The sequence below is a fragment of the Nicotiana sylvestris genome, chromosome 9 (genome assembly GCF_000393655.2).
Source record: "Nicotiana sylvestris chromosome 9, ASM39365v2, whole genome shotgun sequence".
NCBI classification, from domain to species: domain Eukaryota; kingdom Viridiplantae; phylum Streptophyta; class Magnoliopsida; order Solanales; family Solanaceae; genus Nicotiana; species Nicotiana sylvestris.
This window is the reverse complement of record NC_091065.1, coordinates 35,374,384-35,398,835: the sequence shown is the minus strand read 5'-3', so window position 1 is coordinate 35,398,835 and position 24,452 is coordinate 35,374,384. Positions and strand designations below refer to the sequence as shown.

The 24,452-nt window shown below is 40.8% G+C and overlaps 1 protein-coding gene across 1 annotated transcript; it reads right to left on the bottom strand.

The window, feature by feature from the left end:
- Positions 1-8,110: 8,110 nt before the first annotated feature.
- On the bottom strand, positions 8,111-8,803 carry LOC138877423 (uncharacterized). Its single transcript, XM_070157032.1, has one exon. It carries the CDS (start codon positions 8,801-8,803, stop codon positions 8,111-8,113), a length of 693 nt encoding a protein of 230 aa, XP_070013133.1.
- Between the last annotated feature and the right edge of the window lie 15,649 nt (positions 8,804-24,452).

Genomic DNA, 24,452 nt, shown 5'->3' with positions numbered 1-24,452 from the left:
GTGGTACAGACTCAGTCACCAATCGAGGTTGAAGTAGTTGCACCGATTCCATTTAAGATAGAGGTACCTCCACCTGCAGCAACCCCCTCCATTTGAAGTAGACGTGGTCACACCTTTCATAGTGATAGTATAAACCACACCTCCTTTCGACTCAAAAGCAATACCCTGGGATTACGTTGCCGAAGCTCGGCGAAAGGGAAAGGAAAAAATGGAGGAGTCCGATGTTGCACAAGGAATGACTAGGACTGAAAGAGTCTATACACCTGAACATTTGGGAGGACCAAGTAAGGATGCCACTACCAGGCAGCCTATCATTGAAATAGGGCCAGATGACTTGTGGAGGAACGTACAAGAAAAGGAGTATTCCGTCGTTGACCATCTGAACAAAACCCTAGCTCAGATATCCATCCTGTCACTGTTGCAAAATTCAGAGGTGCATAAGAACGCTTTAATGAAAGTACTGAGTGAAGCTTATGTACCTAATAACATCACCGGCGGAGATATAGCCAATATGGTAGGGCAAGTACTAGAAAGTCATAAGATCATCTTCCATGAAGATGAGCTACCACCTGAAGGGTTGAATCACAACCGAGCATTGCATATTACAGTGCAATTTGAAGACAAATTCATTGCCAAGGTTTTGGTTGACGGAGGTTCAAGCCTCAATATTTGTCTTTTAGACACTCTGAAAAGGTTGGACAAATGTTTTCAGGAAATACGGGTAGGAAGCATGAACGTGAAAGATTTCGATGGTTCTTAAAGAGCCATTATTGGGGAAATTAACTTGTGCTTGCACATGGGGCCAACTTGGTTCGACGTCGAGTTTCAGGTGCTTGACATACCGACCTCATACAATCTTTTGTTAGGCCGACTGTGGATCCATGCCACTGGGGTTGTGGCATCCACACTACATCAAGCCATGAAATTTAAATGGAATCGTCAAGAGGTGATCATTCACGGAAATGGGAGTAACCCCATTTACACCAGTCAAACCATCCTGGTCATTGTACATAGAAGAAGGCTAGAAGGGGAAACCTATCATCACATTGAACGTGTCAATGTCATTGAGAAAGATAAATGGTGGAGTAGTAAAATAGAAAGCATATTAGCATGGTCTGGGTATAAGCCCGGCAAAGGGCTGGGGAAGAATCTCCAAGGTATCACTAAACCAATACGGCTGAAAGGTCATGGTACTACCTTTGGGCTCGGATATCAGTACACATGGCAAGAATACAATCATTGGTCACCTCCATGGCACATACCGTATTACCCTCTCGAGCAACCAGTTCCACTTCTAGATCAAGCTTTTCACCAAGCTGATACAATATGGGGAACTGCAGAAGAGGAAGCATTAGCTTGGTTAAAGAATCTATTCTTGGAGGATGAAGACATGGACTGCAGTGGCATAATTGAGAAGGAGGAGGAAGAAGGCCTCACTTTTCAGACTGTGAACACCGAGTCCCTGGGTAGCTTGGCAGAATTTTATTTTATTTTTATAGCCACTCTAGGCATTCGAGATTTCCAGTAACTTTGTTTTAAGATTTACTTGTTTCAAAATAAATGCTCGATTCATCAAGCCGTACTCGTCTGGATGTTTTTTAGTTTTAATCAAATGCATTTTTCTTTGTATTATTCATTACTATTTTCTACACTTTTCCTTTCTACAACGTTATTATTACTTTTCCTGATGAACCAGTGACTATGACGTGTAACGAGGCAATGCAACATGAGAATAGTGATTCAGAAGATAAAATACCCGAAAAAGTTGTCAGGGAAGTTGAAAACTTTGAGAATAAGCCCAAATCCAATCTGGACAAAACCAAAGCAGTAAATTTGGGGGACGCCGAGACCGTCAAGGAGACTCGAATTAGCATTCACTTGTCACCGGCAGAAAGGGAAGAGTACATCTATTTCCTAAAAGAATGTGAGGACATTTTTGCATGGTCATATGATGACATGACCGGTTTGGGCTCACAAGTTGCCTACTAATCCCATGTGTCTTCTAGTGCAACAGAAACTCAGAAAGTTCAAACCAGACATGAGCCCGAAAATCAAGGAGGAAGTCACCAAGTAGATCAAAGCCAAAGTTCTCAGGGTAGTCGAGTACCCAACCTGGTTAGCTAATATTGTGCAAGTTCCGAAGAAGGATGGGAAAGTTAGTGGAATTCTGAATCGACAAACAATGCGGTTGCGAACAAAGTCTGCCACGACTTTCTTAGTCACTGCTTTGTAAGATGTTGCTTCGACCCATTTGGTGAAATAGTCGATGGCTACTAGGACAAACCTATGTCCGTTGGAAGCAGCAGGGTCGGTTGGTCCAATAACGTCCATTCCCCAAGAGGCGAACGACCACGATGAGCTTGTTGCATTGAACTCATTTGGAGGTACCTTTATCATGTCTGCATGTATCTGACAGCGGTGGCATTTCCAGACATACTGGATGCAGCCTATTTCAATAGTCATCCAAAAGTAATCAATCCAAAGTATCTTCTTTCTTAGGACAAAGCCGTTCATATGTGGACCAAAAGTCCTAGCATGAATTTTCTCTAGTATCCTGGATGCTTTCTTTACATCGACGCATCTCAATAATCCCAAATTGGGAGTCCTCCTATACAAGATTCCTCCACTGTGAAAGAAGTTGTTGGAAAATCTCCGAAGTGTGCATTTCTGAGTAGGATTTGCAAGCTTTGGGTACTCTCCTTTTGCCAAATATTCCTTGATATCATGAAACCAAGGCTTTCCGTCTGCTTCTTCTTCAACATGGGCACAGTAAGATGGCTGATCATGGATTTTCACTAGAATGCGATTAATGAAATTCTTGTCTGGATGTTGTATCATAGATGATAGGGTAGCCAATGCATCGGCAAACTCATTCTGGATTCTGGGCACATGCTGGAATTCCATCTTCGTTAACACCTTTCTTAATTCTTGTATGTGATGTAGATACGGGAGTATCATGGAGTTCTTGGTTGCCCATTCTTCTCGTACCTGACGTATAAGTAAGTCTGAATCTCCAATTACTAGCAGCTCTTGAACGTTCATCTCAATGACCATTTTGAGTCCTAAGATACAAGCTTCATACTCGGCCATATTGTTGGTGCAGGGGAACCTGAGTTTGGCAGACACCGGATAATGCTGTCCAGTTTCTAATATTAGGACTTCTCCTATGCCAACTCCTTTGAAGTTTGCCGCTCCATCGAAGAACATTCTCCAACCGTCATAAGATTTCGCAATGTCTTCTCCTATGAATGATACCTATTCATCAGGAAAATATGTTTTCAGGGGTTCGTATCCTCCATCCACGGGGTTTTCAGCAAGGTGGTCTACCAGTGACTGTCCCTTGACAGCTTTCTGAGTTATGTAAGTAATGTCGAACTCACTTAGCAGGATTTGCCACTTAGCTAGCTTGCCGATAGGCATGGGCTTCTGAAAGATGTACTTCAAAGGATCCATCCTTGATATGAGATATGTAGTATAGGCGCAGAAGTAATGTCTCAACTTCTGAGCTACCCAAGTCAAAGCACAACAGGTGCATTCCATTAGATAATAACGGGCCTCGTACGGGGTGAACTTACTGAGATAATAAATGGCTTGCTCCTTCCTCCCCATTTCATCATGCTGCCCCAGAACGCAGCCGAAAGCTCCATCTAACACTGCAAGGTAGAGTAATAAGGGTCTAGCTGGATCAGGCGAGACTAAGACTGGTGGTGTTGACATGTACTCCTTGATTCTGTCGAAGGCCTTCTGGCAGTCATCGGTCCATTTGGTGGTGGCGTCCTTCTTTAACATCTTAAAGATTGGCTCACAGATAACTGTAGACTGCGATATGAATCGGCTGATATAGTTAAGCCTCCCCAAGAAACTCATCACATCCTTCTTGTTCTTTGGCGGTGGTAGTTCTTTAATGGCTTTGACTTTCGATGGATCCAATTATATTCTTCGGCGGCTTAGAATAAACCCAAGCGATTTCCCAATAGGAACCCTAAATGCGCATTTTGCGGGGTTTAGTTTCAGGTTGTACCTCCGCAGTCTATTGAAGAATTTCCTCAAATCTTCCATGTGGTCAGTGGCCTTCTTGGATTTGATAATAACATTGTCCACATATACCTCTATCTCCTACATATCATGGAAAATGGGAGTCATGGACCTCATGTAGGTGGCCCCTACATTCTTCAGGCGGAATGGTATCATCTTGTAACAGTACACTCCCCACGGCGTAATGAAAACCGTTTTCTCAGCATCTTTCTCATCCATCCAGATTTGATGATAACCAGCGAAGCAATCTACGAATGATTGTAGCTCATGCTTGGCGCAATTGTCAATTAGGATGTGTATATATGGCAAAGGGAAGTCATCTTTCAGACTGGCTCGGTTGAGATCCCGGTAGTCGACACAGACTCTGACCTTCCCATCCTTCTTTGGTACTGGCACAATGTTGGCTAACCATGTAGGGTATTCTACTACCCTGAGAACCTTAGCTTTAATCTGCTTGTTGACTTGCTCATTGATTTTCAGACTCATATCAGGCTTGAACTTTCTGAGCTTTTGCTTTACCGGTGGACACATTGGATCGGTTGGTAGTTTGTGAGACACAATGGACATACTTAGACTAGTCATGTCATCATATTACCAAGCGAATATGTCCTCATACTCTTTCAAAAATTCTTTATATTCTTTCTTCTCTGATGGCGATAGGTGAATGTTGATTCATGTTTCCTTGACGTTTTCTGCATCTCCCAGATTGAAAATTTCGGTCTCGTCCAGGTTGGACTTAGGTCTATTCTCAAAGTTCTCAACTTCTTTTACAATCTCGTCAGGTATGTCATCTTCTTCTAAATCAATGTCCGTTTGTTGCGTTGTCTCATTGCAGGTCACAGTCATTGGTTCATCAAGACAAGTAATAGTAATGTTATATGGGTAAAGTAAGGAGAGAAAATAATAGCAATAAATATTAATTCAGAAAAATCAAAAAGCTTTTGATAAATTGAATAACTATTTTGAACATCGAAGATTTTATTGCGGGAATTCAAAAATGCAAAAAGAAAATCATTTTGTAAAAACAATGAATAATGCTTGTTTTAGCCTTGCTACCCCGGGGCACAACGGGTTTTGGTTGTCCTGATGGTCCAATTCTTGAGATGTGCCCCTCTGCTCACAACCTGTATGGAAGGGCCTTCCTCCCCTCCTCCTCGAGAATAACACAACAGTCCATATCACTGTCCTTTAGAAACAAGTTCTTCACTACTGCAAGTACTTCTTCTTTATTCGACCCATAAATAATGTCGGCTTGTTGGAAGGTCTGCTCCAGATGTGGTATTGGTAATTAACCTTAAGGCATTATTTCTAAATGCGCACAAGAGTTGCAGAATTATTGAAATATGACTTCTGAAAGTACAAGAGTAACAACTTTTATGCCAATGTTGTTTTTGTCCTAGGAGCAGGATTTATAAGTGATAGACATAAAACATGGATTAGTGATGGATGAGATGCTAAAGCAAGAAACATATATCCTAAGAGCATGAATTCTAATGCATGTATGAACCATAAGCATAATTTCTATTGCGTAATTAGGAATATAAACCTAACAACATGTTTTCTATCCTTTAACAACTATAGCATGCATATTTATGTTGCACGGGGTGATCCTTTTGGCTAAAAAATTTAAGACCCCCTCCCATCTTGTTATAAAATTAATTATTTGTTTGTTGGTATATTTTGATAATAATCGCCCCAACTCTTGGTCTTTCCCCTGATTTTGTACTAATTCATATAATTCGAGTTCGGTCGGGACCCACAGTTATGGACCTCGAAGAGCGCCTAACACCTTCTCTTTGAGGTAATTTTAGTCCCTACCCAATCTTTGATGACGAAAATTGGATAAACAGAGTTACTCATGTATAGGTGCCCTAACGCACCTCAAACCCATTAGGTGGAGACTCTTCTCTTTTAACACCTTCCTTAAAAGCATTGTCACGTGTCGAAACCTAATTTCGCGTGAAAAAAGGGCACGACATCTTCATATGATATATTATGACTTTCATATATAGTTGGTTTATATGTTCGTAGGGTTAAGGATTGATTTGGTAGAATGATTCTCAATTTGGAAGCTTTAAGTTGGAAGAGTTGACCGAGTTTTGACTTTTGAGTAAACAACCACAGAATGATGTTTTGATGGTTCCAAAAGGTCCGTATGGTGACTTTGGATTTAGGCATGGTTCCAGTTTTGGATTTGGATGTGCCTACCCCTCACATTGGTCCGCGACCACGATCTCAAAATCTTGGTAGACTATGTGTGCACTACCTTTCCTAGCCTCCAAACACGGTATGGACGGGTCCCAATAGATTGATTGCTCGTCTTCTTCGTGGACCACGATTTCCTAGTTTTCATGTTCAAACTTAGCCATTTGGTGTAGAATAGATGGTACGGCCCCTGTCACTTGGATCCAAGGCCATCCTAAAAGAAAATTGTAGGAGGTATCCATGTCCAAAACCTGAAATGTTACTTCAAAATCCACAGGGCCGATGGTTAAGATCAAATCAATCTTCCCGATCGTATCTCTCTTGACTCCATCAAAAGCACGTATGCAAACATTGTTGGGTCTAATTCTTTCAGTCCCAATTTCCATTTTCTGTAAGGTCGAGAGGGGGAAAATGTCAACCCCAGATTCGCCATCCAACATAACTCTTTTCACGTAGTATCCTTTACACTTAACGTTCAAATAAAGAGCTTTATTATGGGCAGCCCCTTCCGGAGGCAAGTCATTTCGGCTGAATAAGATCCGGTTGACTTCAAAAAATCGTTCCTCTATTCTTTCCAATTACATAACAGTGGTCTCGACCGGAACATATGCCTCTTTGAGGGTTTTTATCAGCACTTTCTGATGCTCATTCGAGCTTATTAGTAGAGACAAAAGTGAAACCTGGAAGGGAGACTTTCGGAGTTGGTCGTAGTCCATAGCTTTAATCTTTCGGAAGAATTCTTCCACCTCTTCAGCACTGACTGGCTTTTTAAGCGGAAAACACTTATGTTTGGTCTTGTTCAATTCTTCCAGGTTGAAGTACTTCCAGACGGGTTTGTTTCATTTACTTCCCCCATGATTTCTTTTCCCTTGTACGTCACTACTGCTTTGTTGTAGTTCTGGGGGATGGCAGTGGGGTCCTTTATGGGCTTCTGTGGTGCATGACTGATAACCACGGGCTCAGTCATCCTGGGTGAAATTACCGGCCCCCGCGCCACATAAGTCCCCTTTGGTATGTACATCTTGGTACCGTAAGTGTGACATTGATTTGCTAAAACCTTTTGGGAGGACTCAACGCAAACGGTTCCTTCTTGGGGGCCCTAGGAACATAAAGAACGACATCTTTAGGAGGTACTACCCCGATCTTGGTTTCCACAACCTTTTCTACACTTTGAGGAGTGGAATTGTTTTTCTTCTCATCATTAGATTGCTTTGTTGTTGCTTTGGGCTTCTTTTCAACATTGGCGATAGCAATGATATCCTTCAAAGTTGGGTCAAACTCTTTGTCCTCACAAATCATCCTGATAACTGGCCCGTTGTTGTGAGCTGGCAATGGGTTATTGGTTACATTGAGGACCTCTTCATCACTCAACACTACCCATTTTTGTTCTATTAAATTCTCAACCGCCCTTTTGAGAGTCCAACAATCCTCAGTGTCGTGCCCTTCTACCCCTAAATGATAAGCATATTGGGTACCAGGTCGGTAAGAAGGTGACTCTAGGTTTTGCTTATTTGGAGGTATGGGCTGCAACAAACCCATCAGGACCAACTTTGGTAAGAGGCTGGAATATGATTCACTGATGGGTGTGAAGTCTAGGTGGTTCATGGGCACGGGCATTATAAGGAAAATTATTCTTTGGTGAACGGGGATTATATGGAGCTTGGTGAGGAGGGTTGTTTCTGGGAGGTGGAACTCAATTTTGGTTATAATGTTGTTGCGGCCGAGCGTATGGCTGGGCATTCATCACTGCATAAGGCTGAGGAGTCATGTCATATGCTGTATCTTGGTAAGGGTAATAATATTGCGGGGGGACTTGTTGAGGAACCAAAGTAACCTCACAGTTGACGGGGGTTTCTCAGACTTGAGGCCATCATTGCCACTTCTTCTTTCTTCTTTCGGTTCGCTGCAACCCTGACCCATTCTGGATTGCTTGAGAAGTAGCTCTTATAGCCGACTGGCTCAGGATGCATCCTGTTTTCAGATCATTCTCTACCATTTCCCCAATCTTTATGGCTTTTGCAAATGGCTTGCCCATAGCGGACATCATGTTCTGGATGTAATCAGCCTCTTGGGATTGCAGGAAGACATTGACCATCTCGGTCTCATCCATTGGGGGTTTAACCCTAGCAGCTTGTTCATGCCACTTGACGACGTACTCTCGGAAGCTCTCCGAAGACTTATTCTTGAAATTAGACAAAGAGTTTCTATCTGGAGCTATGTAGACATTGTACTGGAACTGTTTGACAAAGTCTCGGGCCAAGTCATCCCATATGTGCCAGCGGGAGATGTCTTGGTCCATATACCATTCGGATGCAATTCTGACTAAACTCTCCCCAAAGTAAGCCATTAGGAGCTCTTCTTTTCCGCTCGCTCCCCTCAATAGATTGCAATACCTCTTCATGTGAGCTATGGGGTCCCCATGTCCATCATAATTTTCAAACTTGGGAGTCTTGAAACCGATGGGCAGATGAACATGCGGGAACATGCACAAGTCAATATAGGATACACTCTTCTGGCCACTCAGGCCTTGTATGTTCTTGAGACTTTGTTCTATGCTTTTCATTTTCCGTGTGATCTCCTCTTGTTCGGGATTCTTTACAGTTCTCTCTTGTCCTGCGGTAAACTCATACCGAGGTTGTCGGGGGTAAGAGTTTGTGGTGAAATGAGTCGTGTCTAATGGAAATGGTGGTATTTGGAAAGTAAAGGATCATAGCTCAAAGCTTGGCCTGGGAAAAGTTGGATGTGCCATAGCTGAGGTTGGTAGTGCGGTTAATATGTTAGAAGCCACTCCCGCAATCAGCGCCTGGGGGCAAACCTCAGAAGGCATTTCGGCAAAATGGGCTGACATGGTGGGGTATACGAGTGGGGAGTTTGGGTAATTTATATGGATTTTGGAGGTTCCACTTGTTGTGGTGATCAACTCAGCGAAACCAGGTATTGCACTAGGAGGCTCTCTCCCATTAGACAAGGCGTCCCATATTTCTAACATGCGAAGGCGCAGTAGCCTATTCTCTTCAGCAGTCGCCGACTCTTACGTTGGGATAACCGACAACGGGTTGTCCTCTAGGATGGGAATTGTTGGTAGATGACTCTTTGACGACTTTCGACACTTCCCTTTGATCTTGTAAAGTAAGGGTGCGAAGCCAAGTTACCACAAAACCAATCACCTTAAAACAGAACCTGGTCTTAAAGCATACACAACAAACCGATTAGTTTGAGACAATTAACACATAGGGTATCGCACGTTGGGGAATGCAATGCACCTAAATAGTTAAACGTGTTTCTACATGTTTTACAACGGCTGTGTGTCTCATCCCGGCTTTTGTTTATCTCCCAGATCTTTGCATTTTCCTTTTCTTTTTGGCACTTTTTATTATTTGCTCTCTTTTCTTTGCACTCTCTCTCTTGTATTGTTTTCTCTCTTATTCTTGTTTTCTCTCTTTTTCTTGTTTTCTCTTTTCGTCATTTTCTCTCTTATTTGAGTTATCTAAAACCATGACCGGATCCGATGGGGATTGCCTACGTATTACAACGCCGCGTGAATCAAATCATCACGTAGTTCAAGGGATAAATGCGAAATAAAAGAAAGAAATAATTTTGCTTTTTTTTCAAATTTTCATTAAAATAAAAACTTCTAATTTTTCTCTATTACAACGACTCCATCATACATACCTAAAAACTGAAAAACTAAAACAGGCTCAAAACAGACTCTAAAAGGAAACTGAAATACAGACTCAAAAAGAAAAATCAGGAATACATAAGTTCTTCCAAAACTACTCCAGGGGCCACAGGATATCAGTCAGTCTCGTCGCGGGCTTACGTGCAAGATTTCCTTGGAGACGATCCAGGTCATCCATTATCTGGCGAACAAAAGTCATCACTACGGCGAATAAAGTGGATCTAGTCATATCCTCACACTCATGGCATTTCATGACGATGTAGTCAGCAATTCCTCTAATCCTTTCTCTAATAATGCCTTCTCTTGGAGAAGGCGCCCAATTTGTTGAGACCTAGCTTCCAAAACTTGGGTGTCATTATGGCTTTGCTCCTGCAGTTGTTGCATGTCCTCTTCCAGTCGGGCCATTAATGCATAACAATGTTCCCTCTCTGCCTTGAAGTTCTTTGTCTATTTAGCCATTTCATTCTCGAGGGTAGTTAGCTTCTTCTTTAGATTTGCGACCTCTCTATCATATTTCCTTTCATTTGCTGAACAAACTCTGCCCATCCTTCTGCGTTCTTCGCCAACTATGCCCGGGCTCTTGCCAGACTACTTTCGGATAGTTTTCAATAGTTTCATACTCACACACTTTTCGCCTAAGACCGTTTATAAGTCTTTCATCTGCTTGGCTCCTTCCCGAGTTTTCAGCAGCTATCTTTATTCTTTAAATTTGGGCTCAGATGACTTCATTTTCTTGGGCCAACTTCTTCTTTTAACCCTCATGTGCAGCGACTTGCAAACCACTATCAAATTTAAGATCCCTGATTTGCCCTTGCAACTTGCTTATGGTGGCTCTGTATTCCTTTTCTTTGGTCAGCCAATCCCATTGTTCTTGTAAGGCTTCAACAAATTCTTGGAGGTGGGGCCTCTTAGCTAGTCTCCCAAACTCAACACTCCTTTTAAACCAAGCAAGGTAATCGGACGAGACTTCACCCTTGGATAAATCTCGTACTCGGGTGTTCGCCGTTAAGTATTGGCACTCACTCCAGATCTGGCGAACCACTACTTCATGAAATTATACATCAAAGCGGATCTCAACTGCATGAATGCTAAGGTCTTCATCCTTTGGGACTATTTCACATCTTCCCAGCTGTCTCAAAACCCTGTACGGTGCATAAGGTTGGATACTCCTGAGACCCATTAGGAGGAAGTGAGGACCGGTGGCAGGCATGTATATAATCTCATTAATAGGAAGCCAACCCAACGTCTACTCTATATGATCCCACATCTCTCCAAAATGTTTGTCAAGCCAAGATACATAGAGGAAGAAGATGATGCCTTCACGACCGAAGAAATTGAGGACATCTGTGGGGCAATGAGGCTAATGTTATATGAGGCTCATATGGTCCAGCCGGGTGAAGGCTCAAGCGCTGGTGAGGTGCAATATATGAGGCCCAATGCCAAGATTCAAAATTGGAAGGCTACTCCGTTCCCAGTCAGGCGGGAATCTCGGTAGTTCAGTCTTGCCATATTTTTTGCATTCCGAGTTATTTCAAGGTGTAACTCGAATGTATTTAGTTTATTGTCTTTAAAATTCCAATGTAAACCCTTCTATCTTCAAATTCAATGTAATGAAATCAATATTTCATCGTATATAAATCTCTTTCTTTATTCTTTCTAATTTTGTTATTTTTCTTATTTCTTCTTTTAGTTCTAATAATGCAGACTTAACTAACATGACATACTTGCTGACTTCATGCCCAGATCCCAACACGCTGTCTAACTATCAAATAATAAACCAAGAACTAGAATATGATGAACACGAGGCTTTTAGGGAAATAAATCGAGAATTGGAACAATTTGAGAATAAGCCTAAGCCAAACTTAAATGAAACTGAGCCAGTTAATTTGGGTAGTTTGGAAGAGGTCCAGGAAACCATAATAAGCATTCACGCTGACGAAAGAACTAGGGATGCATTGATCCAACTCTTGTTCGAATTCAAAGACGTGTTTTCCTGGTCCTATGATGATATGCCAGGACTGAGTGTTGATTTAGCAGTGCACAAATTGTCAACTTACCCCGGTTATCCCCCTGTCAAACAAAAGCAAAGAAAATTTAAAATAGACATCAGTGACAAGATTAAAGAGGAAGTCACCAAACAGTTGAAATTGGGTGTGATCCGAGTGGTCCGATATACCACATGGTTGGCTAATGTGGTCCCAATGCCAAATAAAGATGGGAAAACCCGAGTGTGTGTTGATTATCAGGATTTGAACAAAGCAAGCCCCAAGGACAACTTTCAATTACCAAATATTCACATCCTTGTTGACAATTGTGCCAAACATGAGATACAGTCTTTCGTGGATTGTTATGCCGAGTATCATCAAGTTCTGATGGATGTAGAAGACATAGAAAAGACAACTTTCACCACACCTTGGGGTACTTACTGTTACAGGGTCATGCCATTTGGTTTAAAGAATGCCGGGGCAACTTACATGAGAGCTATGACTACCATCTTTCACGACATGATGCACCAGGAAATTGAAGTGTATGTGGATGATGTGATCATTAAATTAAGAACGCAGGACGACCATGTGCGGAATCTGAGAAAGTTCTTTGAGCTTCTGTGTAAGTATGACTTAAACCTAAATCCAGCTTAGTGTGTATGTGGAGTACCGTCATGGAAACTTTTGGGGTTTGTAGTCAATCAGAGGGGCATCGAGCTAGATCCAACAAAGATAAAGTCTATTCGGGGATTTGCCTCCTCCGAGAACCAAGAAACAGGTTATGGGTCTACTGGGTAGGTTGAATTACATCAACAGATTCATTGCTCAATTGACTTCCATATGTGAGCCCATCTTTAAGTTGTTGAAGAAAGATGTGGCGATTAGATGGAAAGATAAGTGTCAGGAAGTTTTCGACAAAATCAAAGAATATCTGTCGAATCCGCCGGTGTTAGTTCTACCCGAGCCGGGATGGCCTTTGTTTTTGTACTTGACAGTATTGGAGAATTCTTTTGGATGTGTTCTCAGGCAACATGATGTGACCGGGAATAAAGAAAGATCCATATACTATTTGAGCAAGAAGTTCACTAGTTATGAAGCCAAGTACACTTTGTTGGAGAGAACTTGTTGCGCCCTAACTTGGGTTGCTCAGAAGCTTAGGCATTACTTGTTGGCTTATACCACCTATCTCATAACTAGATTGGACCCTTTGAAGTACATATTCCAAAAATCGATGCCCACAGGAAGGTTAGCAAAATGGCAAATCCTGCTCACCGAGTTTGACATAGTCTATGTCACCCGCATGGCAATGAAAGCTCAAGCCTTGGCAGATCACTTAGCTGAGAATGTTGTTGATGATGAATATCAGGCTTTGAGTACTTACTTTCCGGATGAGGAAGTAAATTCAGTTAAGGTAATTCCAGACGACACCAATGCTTGGAAAATGTTCTTCGATGGAGCTGTGAATGCAAAAGGTGTTGGGATTGGGGAAATTTTGATTTTGCCCACTAGTCAGTGCTATCCGGACACAGCCCGACTTTAGTTTTTCTGTACGAACAACACTGCCGAGTATGAAGCCTGTATTATAGGCATGAACATGGCAATCGATCAGGATGTGGAAGAATTGTTAATCATGGGAGATTCTGACTTGGTTATCTGACAAGCTCAAGGTGAATGGGAAACTTGGGATATCAAGCGTCTTCCATACAGGCAACACGAGTAAGATCTTAGCAAGGGGTTCAAATCCGTCGAGTTCAGGTACATTCCTCAGTTTCACAATGAGTTAGCCGATGCACTAGCTACTTTGGCCTCGATGCTGCCGTATCCAGGCAATGTCCAAATTGAACCATTAAAAATCCAAATCTAAGAAAGACATGGTTATTACAATATAGTTGAGGTGGAACCAGATGTTCAACCATGGTATCATGATATCAAAAGATAATTGAAAACAAAGGAATATCCCGAGCAAGCTAGTGGAGACCAAAAGAGAACCATTAGAAGGCTCGACAGTGGTTTCTTCTTGAGCGAAGAAGTCTTGTACAAAAGGACTCCAGATCTAAACCTTTTAAGATGTGTAGATTCCCAAGAGGCCGGAAGAATCATGAATGAAGTGCATGCAGGAGTGTGTGGACCCCATATGAACGGATACGTCCTTGCAAAGAAAATCCTTCGGGCAGGTTATTACTAGATGACTATGGAAAATGATTGCTTCAATTTTGTCCGAAAGTGTCATCAGTGTCAGGTCCATGGTGACCTGATTCATGCACTGCCTTCATATTTACACCCTATGTCAGCACCATGGTTGTTTGTTACTTGGGGTATGGATGTCATTGGGCCGATTGAGCCAAAAGCTTCAAACGGGCACATATTCATCTTAGTTGCCATTGACTATTTCACAAAGTGGGTTGAAGTAGTCACTCTCAAAGCCGTCACCAAGAAAGGGGTGGTGGACTTCATGCATTCCAACATTATCTGTCGTTTTGGTATTCCTAAAATTATCATTACGGACATTGCTGCAAATTTGAATAGTCATTTGATGAGGGAGGTATGTGAACAATATATGGCATGTTCCATTCTTCTTGTCTCATCGTGTTGTCTCAGGACACAACCAAAATCTCCATCTAGCACGGACAGATATAGTAGCAGAGGTCTACCAGGTTCCGGCGACATGCTTTTTTGAAAGTATATTGCATATTAAAAAATATATAGGGAAAAATTGGGTATCAACAGCTGCCCCTCTTTACCCGGGAAGGATGAAAGAGTTGTCGGGTAAAGATATGATGGCCAATTTTGACCGAGCGAAATGGTTCGAAGAGGTTCAGGCCATGCCCTAGATTTTGAGTTGCCTAGTTAAGTTAATTTTTAGGGTTTTGATAAAGTTTGACAGTTTTGTTTTCTCTTTTGTGTTCTGTGTCCTTCTTGTATCCGTTTGTTGGATGTTCATTGATCAGAATGGTTTTAGGAATTCAATTTATTTGGCTCGTCATTAGAAAACCTTAGCTCTAAGTTGATTACTCTGTTTGATTGTATTTAATTAGTTTAATTTCTAGGTTTCCTTTGCATTGACATTTGTTTATTTAGCTAATATTTGGCCCTAAGCTTAAAACTCAGTATTTATTCAAGTTTAATTAGATGAATTTGTCATTTAGGTTTAATTGGTTAAAATTGGATCTTTAGTACCTTAGACCTTACTTTAATTCCAGAAATAGAACGTAAATACCTTAGGGTTACAAATCGAAGCAAGTTTTAGGAAACCCTAATAATCTAGTTGATTCTAGAAAATCCTAAATAGATTTCTAGAATCACAATAGGATCAGATTTGTTTAGAATTGAAATATCCAGCATTTGAAAGGGTAAAACTGGGTTTCACATAGGGTAAATATCAGAAAGTTCTAGTATTGTGGACAGTTGACCCTTTCTTAGCAAAAAATGCTGAAATTGGGTGGGAAAAAGGACATACAGCTATCAAAGATGCTCTACTATTCTGGCATTTCAGAATTTAGGTTAGAATATTCACTTTTTTGATTCCATCTTTGTATACACTATAAAAAGAAAAGCATTCACTCACTCACAGACACACATTGACCAATATATCTGCTCCCTAAAACATTCAGAATACAAGGAACAAATCTTTGAAATTTCTTTCTTTTTTCTGGAAAAAGCTTCAGTCTTCTAGTGTAGATTTCTAGGTTATGTTCTGGTACTCTGGTTTTCTGGGAGGTTTTGAAGTGCTTGGTTCTTCTAGGCTGCTTTCTTTACTGCTGTTATTTGGTTCTGTTTGTCGCTCATTCTTCAAACTTTCAATCAGTATTTCCCTTGTTTTTCTGCTGTTATTGCTGTTCTTTCAAGGTATTGACCTCAGCTTTTCTCCATGTAATGCTTTGTTGAAATGATATAAGACTAGAGTTGCAAATCATATGTAAAAATGAGTATTTTTTTTCATGCTAGTTGTAGTTTTACATTGATATAGATCTGATTGGTCTATATTGTGTGAGTTTCAAAGCTTGAAGTAATTTGGTATGAATAGCCTAGTTAATACATGGATGCTCTTTGTAGTTTTCATCCTAAATATAACCTTGTTTGAAGATATTTCTTTAGCCAAATGTTCTGTATGTTAATGCTGATTCTGGATGCTATTTCATTAAAGTCATGTCTTCCCTTCTTTTTCCTCTTCTGTTAAGTGAATAATATGTTGTTTACTTGATGTCACTTGAGTTTTGTTTGTTAACCACGAGCTATAACATGTGGATTTGGCCACTAGTTGTCCAAATCAATAGGTTCAAAGGCTAAGAGTTTGAATTCTACTGTTGGTATCATGCTGGATCTGTGTGTTTATGCGTTGGACCAAACTTTTGATGGATAAATCATGTCCAAAAGAGGCAGGTGTTCAGTAGGTTATTAATTACATGGAAGTTGTAATAGATTAGTTGTTAATGCAATATTTATGTATTAATAGGTCTTAATGTAATATTCTGATTCTAAAAGTTTTTATTTTTATCTGGAATACTCTAACGGATTAAGCCTTGATTTCATGTACTGAGATTCTAAATAACTGCTTTAGGAATGTAATTATTTTGGTGGTCGTATTTTCATAAGTATAATGGTACAATGGCCAAGGCTATGTGCCAGATATTTAAGGCTAAAAGGCCTATTTCTGATTCGAAGTGGGTCGAACTTGCGAATGAGCCCAGATGGGAAAAACAAACCTCAAACGAGTCTGGGCTAGGCCATTAGGCATGGGCCTTAAGCCCGATATCTTGGCTCAGTTGTAAAGTTTCTTTATGAACTATAGTATAAATGTATGTCTTTTATGTCTTGCAAATCATGTGTAGTGTAATTAATTTTTAAGCTTGAATTGTATTTTGATTTTCTAGATTCTGATTTTCCTACTTAAAAGTAAATTGAGTTACAACTTTTGACTAATGTGTATACTATGGCTTAAAATGCAAAGGTAGATAGGCCCAACCAGTAAATATTCGTAACTGGGCCCGCCTAATATAAGCCCAATGTGGGCCAAACTTGGTTAAAATCAGACCAGTCAAGGCCCTTGAGTCTCTTTCATTTTGGGCTGAATTCTGAGCCTAATACAGCTTCAATGCTGGTTTGGCCTCGACCAAATAACCTAATGGGCTACTACTGGCCAAATTCCCCTTATCCAAAAAATGTTTAAAGGCCTAATACCTATACCCCGAAGCATGTATATAATTAATAGCTTTTTATTGAATTTCAAATTAGATTTAAATAGGAGCATTCTTAGTTTGCTTTAGTGAAATACAAATCTTTTAAAATAAATCAAGGCATGCCATTCACAATTGAATCACCTAATCTGTGGCCCTCACATTAATATTATAACTTAGTATAGAAAATATTTTGAACATTCGTAGTTTTCTTTAGGCGCGTTCATAATAAAATCATCATAGCTTCGAGTACGATTCCTGTGACGTAGTTGTGATACTTAACTTCCAAATCTGGGGGTACATGTATGTGATCCGGCCACAACTTCTAATAACTTTAATAAATTAAACATGTTGTAGATCGTGGGTACGGTTCCCGTGACATGATTCGTAATGTGTATCAAACAGACAAGTGTACGACAATCGTAACTTGTTCCAGAATAATTCTATAAAATAATTAAATGCAGTTATAAAGTTAAAAATGCACAATAGATTTAAAACGTGTAGTAAATCAGATAATAGGCCAATTATTAATAGTTTAAGCGACCGTGCTAGAACCACGGAACCCGGGAATGCCTAACAGCTTCTCCCGGGTTAACAAAATTCCTTATCTAGAATTTCTGGATCGCAGACTTTTAAATAAAGTCAAATTTCCTCGACTTGGGATATTAAAATAAACCGGTGACTTGGGACACCGAATAAAATATTCCAAGTGGCGACTTTGAAAAATAAATAAAATAATACCATTTCGATTTATGTCACGTTAATTGGAAAAACTCCCTTTTATACCCCTTCGAGTGGTAAAAAGGAGGGGTATTGGCCATGATTGGTCGATGCTCCAGAGTAAAAAACTCTTGAAAAGAAAAGAAATCAAAGTCAAGTGCCCATTAAAGGCAAAATAAGATGAAAAGTCCAAGCCCCACACGGGTTAATCATCATGTTGGAATTTGGAAATTCAAGATCCCTGGGTTTAGAAATGAAACCAGTTTCCAGAAGAGTCAATGAGCAATGGAGATTTTTACTGGAAGAGTTGGGCCGAGATCAAGTGATTGAAATGATCAAGGCTACAAAACCAACATTAAACATGAAGGCCATGCTACGGGTGGAGCTCCATAGCTTATTTGAAATATCATAACACAATATAGTGTGAGATTTTGCAATTTTAAGGAATACGGTGCAATCTTTCTCAAGAATATCATACGAATTTTTCCCTACTTCGATCCACCGTTACACGTTTTTCGCAATAGACGGGTGTTAGAGGAATTGTCAAGAGAATTGACTTAGGTATGTTAAGGCTATCCCTTCTTTCCTTTTGGCATGATCTATACGACACAAACGAAACAAGCAAATACACAACTTCCATAAATGACTCTATCCATAGAAGTATTAGAGGTGCCTGTGTTATTGAATTCCCATATATCTTATTGTTCTATCGTCTATTCATGGGTCTCAGAAAATACATAAGTTGATAAAGTTTAATTCATGATACTATTCAAAGGCATAATGGTATTATGATATTCAGAGAGATTATATTGACATACTTCTCATATATTGCATTCATTTATACATGTACATTGACCCCTGATCAGATGGTGTAATATACGCATATATATATGTATATTATATGTATATGAGATGTGGGAAAAAGTTACGGCGTTATATACGCAGCACTACCTGATCAGCTAGTATATGTTGATATGTTTCCCACAGTGGCTGAGATGATATGATGGGATGCCCTCAGAGGCTTGATGATGTTATGAAAACATGTACCTATGCACGACATGACATTTATACGTTTCATTCGGATCTTTTCGTCTTTCTCGACCCCGACAAGCTTGTCACAATAGTTCCTCAGATGAACCTTGGGATCACCTGTACTGTTAAACATTTCGAACTTGGGAGGTTTGTATCCCTCTGGCAGTTCTACATCTGGCTGTATGCATAGATCTTCATAGTTCAAACCTTCTATTCCTTTGCCTCCTTCGACACCTTGAACTCGACTTGTCAACTTCTTGAGTTCTTCAGCCATGTTTTAAATGAGCAGGTCCTTCTCGGAGGATTCTGGGGTATAGGAGATTGGTTGGATAGAGTGAGGCACGATTTCCACGTATATAGGGTTGTTTTGGTGAGTGCCCGATGCCTGGGTGTAATGGTGGTCATTAGTAGAGTTTTGAGGATCGAGAATGGGTTGTGGTGTATTTTGGGGAGTGTGGTAAGTGGCGGTTGGTGGGTAATGAATTGGTTGATGGTGGTGTTGTGGTGGACTTGGTATTCCATAACCTTATTTTATAGTATCCCTAGGACAGAACTGCTCTAATACCACTTATGTCACGAGCCAAACCGATGGGCCACGACGGGCACCCGGTGCCTTACTCAACCGAGTACCAATGTAACGTATCTTTATTATAACATCATCATGGGTAAGTGGGCTAGAAGGGCTGCATGAGGCAATACGAATAAAATAGGAGGAAACACTCGACATAAAATGACTCAACCTGATACAAAAACTTATACACATGACACATGGGCCTATAAGGCCAACATGATCATTTGTAAACTCAAAGCATATGATGTCAAGGCCATACAAGTATCCGTATACATGACAACTGTCTACAAGCCTCTAAGAGTACATAAGTAACATAAAGGTCAGGACTGGGCCCCGCCATCCCAATCAATACATGTCCTAATTATACTGACCAAATAAGCAACTCCAGAATAAAATGTCTCCGGTGGATGTGCGAACTGTAGTGCGATATCCCAACAGAGAAAAAGGTAGCTCATCGTGCCATTGTTTGTGGTTTTCTACCATCTTCCTTAGTATCTTCTTGATGTTTTTGTTGGCGGCTTCTACGACTCCATTCATATGAGGTCTATAGGTTGTGGAATTCTTGTCCTTGATTTTGAAAGTTCCACACATGGCTTTCATTAAATCACTGTTGATATTGGCGGCATTATCAGTAATAATGGACTCGGGAACTCCGAATCGGCAAACAATACGATCTTTGACTAAATCTACGATGACTTTCTTGGTCACAGCTTTGTAAGATGTAGCCTCTACCCATTTTGTGAAGTAATCAATGGCTACCAGAATAAACATGTGCCCATTTAAAGTAGTGGGCTCGATTGGACCAATGACATCTATTCCCCAGGCGACGAATGGCCAAGGTAAGCTTGTTGCATTAAGCTCGCTTGGCGGTAATATCGACATGCACTTGGAATTGGTAGCATTTGTGGACATACTGGACGCAATCTGTCTCCATGGTCATCCAAAAGTAACCGTCCCTAAGTATCTTCTTAGCTAAGACAAAACCATTCATGTGCGGGCCACAAGTCCCAGCATGTACGTCCTTAAGTAGTTTAGAAGCTTCTTTTGCATCGACACATCTTAGCAATCCCAAATCAGGAGTCCTTCTTTATAGATTTCCTCAGTTGTAGAAGACGTGATTGGATAATCTTCGGAGTGTGCATTTCTGAGTGTGGTTTGCATGCTCCGAATAGTCTCCTTTCACCAAATACTCCTTGATGTCATGGAACCAAGGTTTTCCATCTGTTTCTTCTTCAACATGGGCACAATATGCTGGCGGCTTATGAATTCTCACAGGGATAGGATCAATGTAATTCTTATCTGGATGTTGTATCATGGATGACAAAGTGGCCAATTCATCGGCAAACTCATTCTAAATTCTAGGAACATGTCCGAATTCTATCTTCGTGAACCTCTTTCTCAATTCCTATATATGGTGCAGATATGGCAATATCTTGGAATTCTTGGTGTCCCACTCTTCTTGTACCTGGTGCACAAGCAAATCTGAATCACCGATTACCAGCAGCTCCTGAATATTCATGCCAATTGCCATGTTGAGTCCGAGTATGCAGGCTTCGTATTCTGCCATGTTGTTGGTGTAGGGAAATCTGCGTTTAGTAGATACCAGATAATGTTGACCTATTTCTAATACCAAAACTGCTCCGATGCCCACTCCTTTGAAATTTGCAGCTCCGTCAAAGAACATCCTCCAACTATCGTACGCTTTGGTAATGTATTCCCCTACGAACGACACTTCTTCATCAGGAAAATATGTTTTCAAGGGTTCGTATTCTCCTCCCACTATATTTTCAGCTAGATGATCTGCTAATGCTTGCCCTTTGACCGCCTTTTGAGTTACATAGACGATACTCACTCAACAGTATCTGCCACTTGACGAACTTCCCAGTCGGCATAAGTCTCTGAAATATGTACTTTAGAGGGTCCATCCTGGATATGAGGTATGTAGTATAGGCATAAAAGTAATGCCTCAATTTCTAAGCTGTCCAGGTCAAAGCACAGCAAGTGCGTTCTAGCAGAGAGTATCGTGCTTCATAAGGTGTAAACTTCTAACTCAAGTAATATATGGCTTTATCCTTTTTCCCTGTCTCATTATGTTGTCCCAAAACACATCTGAAGGATCCATCCAATACAGACAGATAGAGTAGCAAAGGTTGTCCCGATTCCGGCGGGACTAGAACTGGTGGTATAGACAGGTACTCCTTGATTTTGTCAAAAGCTTTCTGAAAATCCTCAGTCCAACTTGTTTCGGCATCTTTCCTCAGTATCTTTATAATGGGTTCACATATGATTGTGGATTGTGCTGTGAAGCGACTGATACAGTTGAGACATCCTAGGAAGCTCATCACGTCCTTTTTGCTCCTAGGTGGCGGTAACTCCTGAATAGACTTAACTTTAGACAGATCCAGCTCGATCCCTCAACGAATGACAATGAATCCCAATAACTTTCCTATGGAAACCCCGAATGCACACTTTGTGGGGTTCATGCAAATATTAAAGTAAACCCATTTTCCAGTTTTACTAACACCCCAATTGTTATAACAGAATTATTACATGCCCAATGAATGAAATAAATTACTAAGTTATAAAATAACTATAGTAGGCCTTAGACAGGCACAAAGTATACCCGGCCAGGCCAGGCCTTCAATTTGACATCCAACGGGCTTCATCACAGCCCAAAAGTCACAGCCAATCAAACCCAACAAACATCCCTCATTTTACATAAAATAGCCAAAACCCAGTAGCCATCAAAAGTTCAAAAAACAGCCATGCACAAGCCCATTGGCTCATTCAGTAGGTGAAAAAAGGGTAGGATGGAGCGTTTAGGACAGAGTGCCAAGGAACCTTAAACCCTAGTGTGTCAGAGTTCCCAAGGACTTTAGGAACCCAGGGGAGTGCTCACAGTAGAGAGTTGATAGAGGAAACTTAGGGAAGGGCTTTGGCTTTCAGCCAGCCCTAGAATTGGACTCATAACATGAAACAATCAGTGAAAATAGTAGTAGAGTAATAGGTTTGGAAAGCATTTTCAAACTTATAAGATAATCACATGATCAAATCAACATGATGGGCATGTTGACATATGATAAGGAACAAGGAGCCTTGATTGCAAGTTAATAGTCAATGGTATTAAACTATTAAAAACAAGTAGTGCAACCAATTTAGGACTTAAAAAATCATATTATACCAAACACAAGAGTTAAACATTATAATACAAGCAGGATCAGGTAACATAGAGAGTATCAGTCAGGAAGACTAGCTTTAAGGGATTACAAATCATTAGGGGTACAGATTGGTCATGGCAACAACACATATAGTGGCAACAATAGTGTTTACCGTGAAAATGGTAATAATAATTAAATTTGTTGATGGGAATATAAAAATACGTGATCTAATTTTATGCTAGTTGTTAGGGCAGCTGATGCTAGATATGTGAAGATAAAATATGAAATGCGAGCTAAAATAGAGTTATAATCAAACCAAGGGGTTAGCTGTCCGGGCCTCAGACTAACCAATGAGGGGCCTCGAGGGCGATGCCTCGGCTCGGGCTCGAGCTATCGGGGATAATCGGGAAGGGGCTAACAGTTAGGATATAATTAAAGGAGGCTCTTTATGGCCAATAACAAGCAATAAACAAAGAACAAGTATGAAAGTAGTAAGCAATAACAGTAGTGTCAGGAGAATATATTAGAGAGAAAAGAAAGAGTTCTTATATATTTCGTGTAGAATAGTTGGAGCAACAAAGTTTACAAAGTGCAAGGATCCCCCTTATATAGGAGGGGAAATCCCAACATAGTACAAAATGCATTGATCATAAAGGTAGAGGGATGGGACAACTAGATAGCATTAGGCTATCCCGAGTAGCGTTTATTTGGCTGGTACAACGGTATGACTGTAGTCATTTGTGTTTGGCCAAAGCCACGTTTGATCTCGAGTGTAGTATTCTAGGCGTCTACATCGAGGGTATGCCCTTTCGGGAGTCTTACAAATGAGACATATAGCCTAAACTTCGGGATTGAGTTTATGCCTGTAGTAAGGTCTTACAAAATTTTCATGCCTTTTGAGGTCTTACAATTTTGTTGATACTTGATACAAGTATGATTCATTCCTTGCTTGAGGTCTTACAGTTTTGTTGATACTTGGTACAAGTATGATTCATGCCTTGCTTGAGGTCTTACGGTATTTTCATGTCGTTGAGGTCTTACAGTATTTTCATGCCGTTGAGGTCTTCCAGGTGTAGTTGTTGATACTCGGTGTGAGTTTTTTGAGACCGAGTCTGCCCACTTAGGGTCTTACGGCCTCAGGTTTTTTAACGAATGGCGATTCGTGACAGTCTCCGAGTCATCGAGTATGCTTTGTCTTGGGAGACGTTACTCGAAAACTCAGAATTGCCTCATTGAGGGCTTACAGTTTCGGAGATTCCGACCTTGAGGTCATGTAGGTGCTGAGTTATTGATGCCAGTCTCCGAGTACTCAGGGTGCTTTCGGTGGAGGAATCTTTGTTGAGAAAATGTTGAGTTTTCTTAAGAGTATGAGGTGCTTTGGCAGAAGACATTCTCTGATTGCTTGGCATAAGTACATGTCATTTTGTTGCCATGGGTCCGGCTCATACGAGCATAGTTCGTTTGGCCCGGTATATCATTTTCCTATTTGAATACTGTCTAGCGCTCCTCGGTTCTTCCGAGTGGGTGTCCTTTCGGGGGGGGGCTTCAGTGTTTGGGGTCGATTGCAAAGGAAGCCTACAACGCTTGTTGTATTCCCCTTAGATAGCATGTAGGTGTTGCCTCATTAAAAACATTACCGTTAAAACCCTCTTTAGGACAAAATATGATCGAAGGAAAAGAGTGCAACGCTTGCTCGAGGGTATTTACGGATTTTTTCGATCGGATGCCCTAGCAGTAATACCGTTTTAGCATCGATATATTCTAGTTGCTTGGAAGTTTTTCCCTCCATGGTGCCAAGCTTATAAGATCCCTTGCCGACTATTCCGAGGATACGGTACGATCCTTCCTTGTTCTGGCCCAACTTCCCTTCATTAGGGTTTCGGGTGTTGAGAG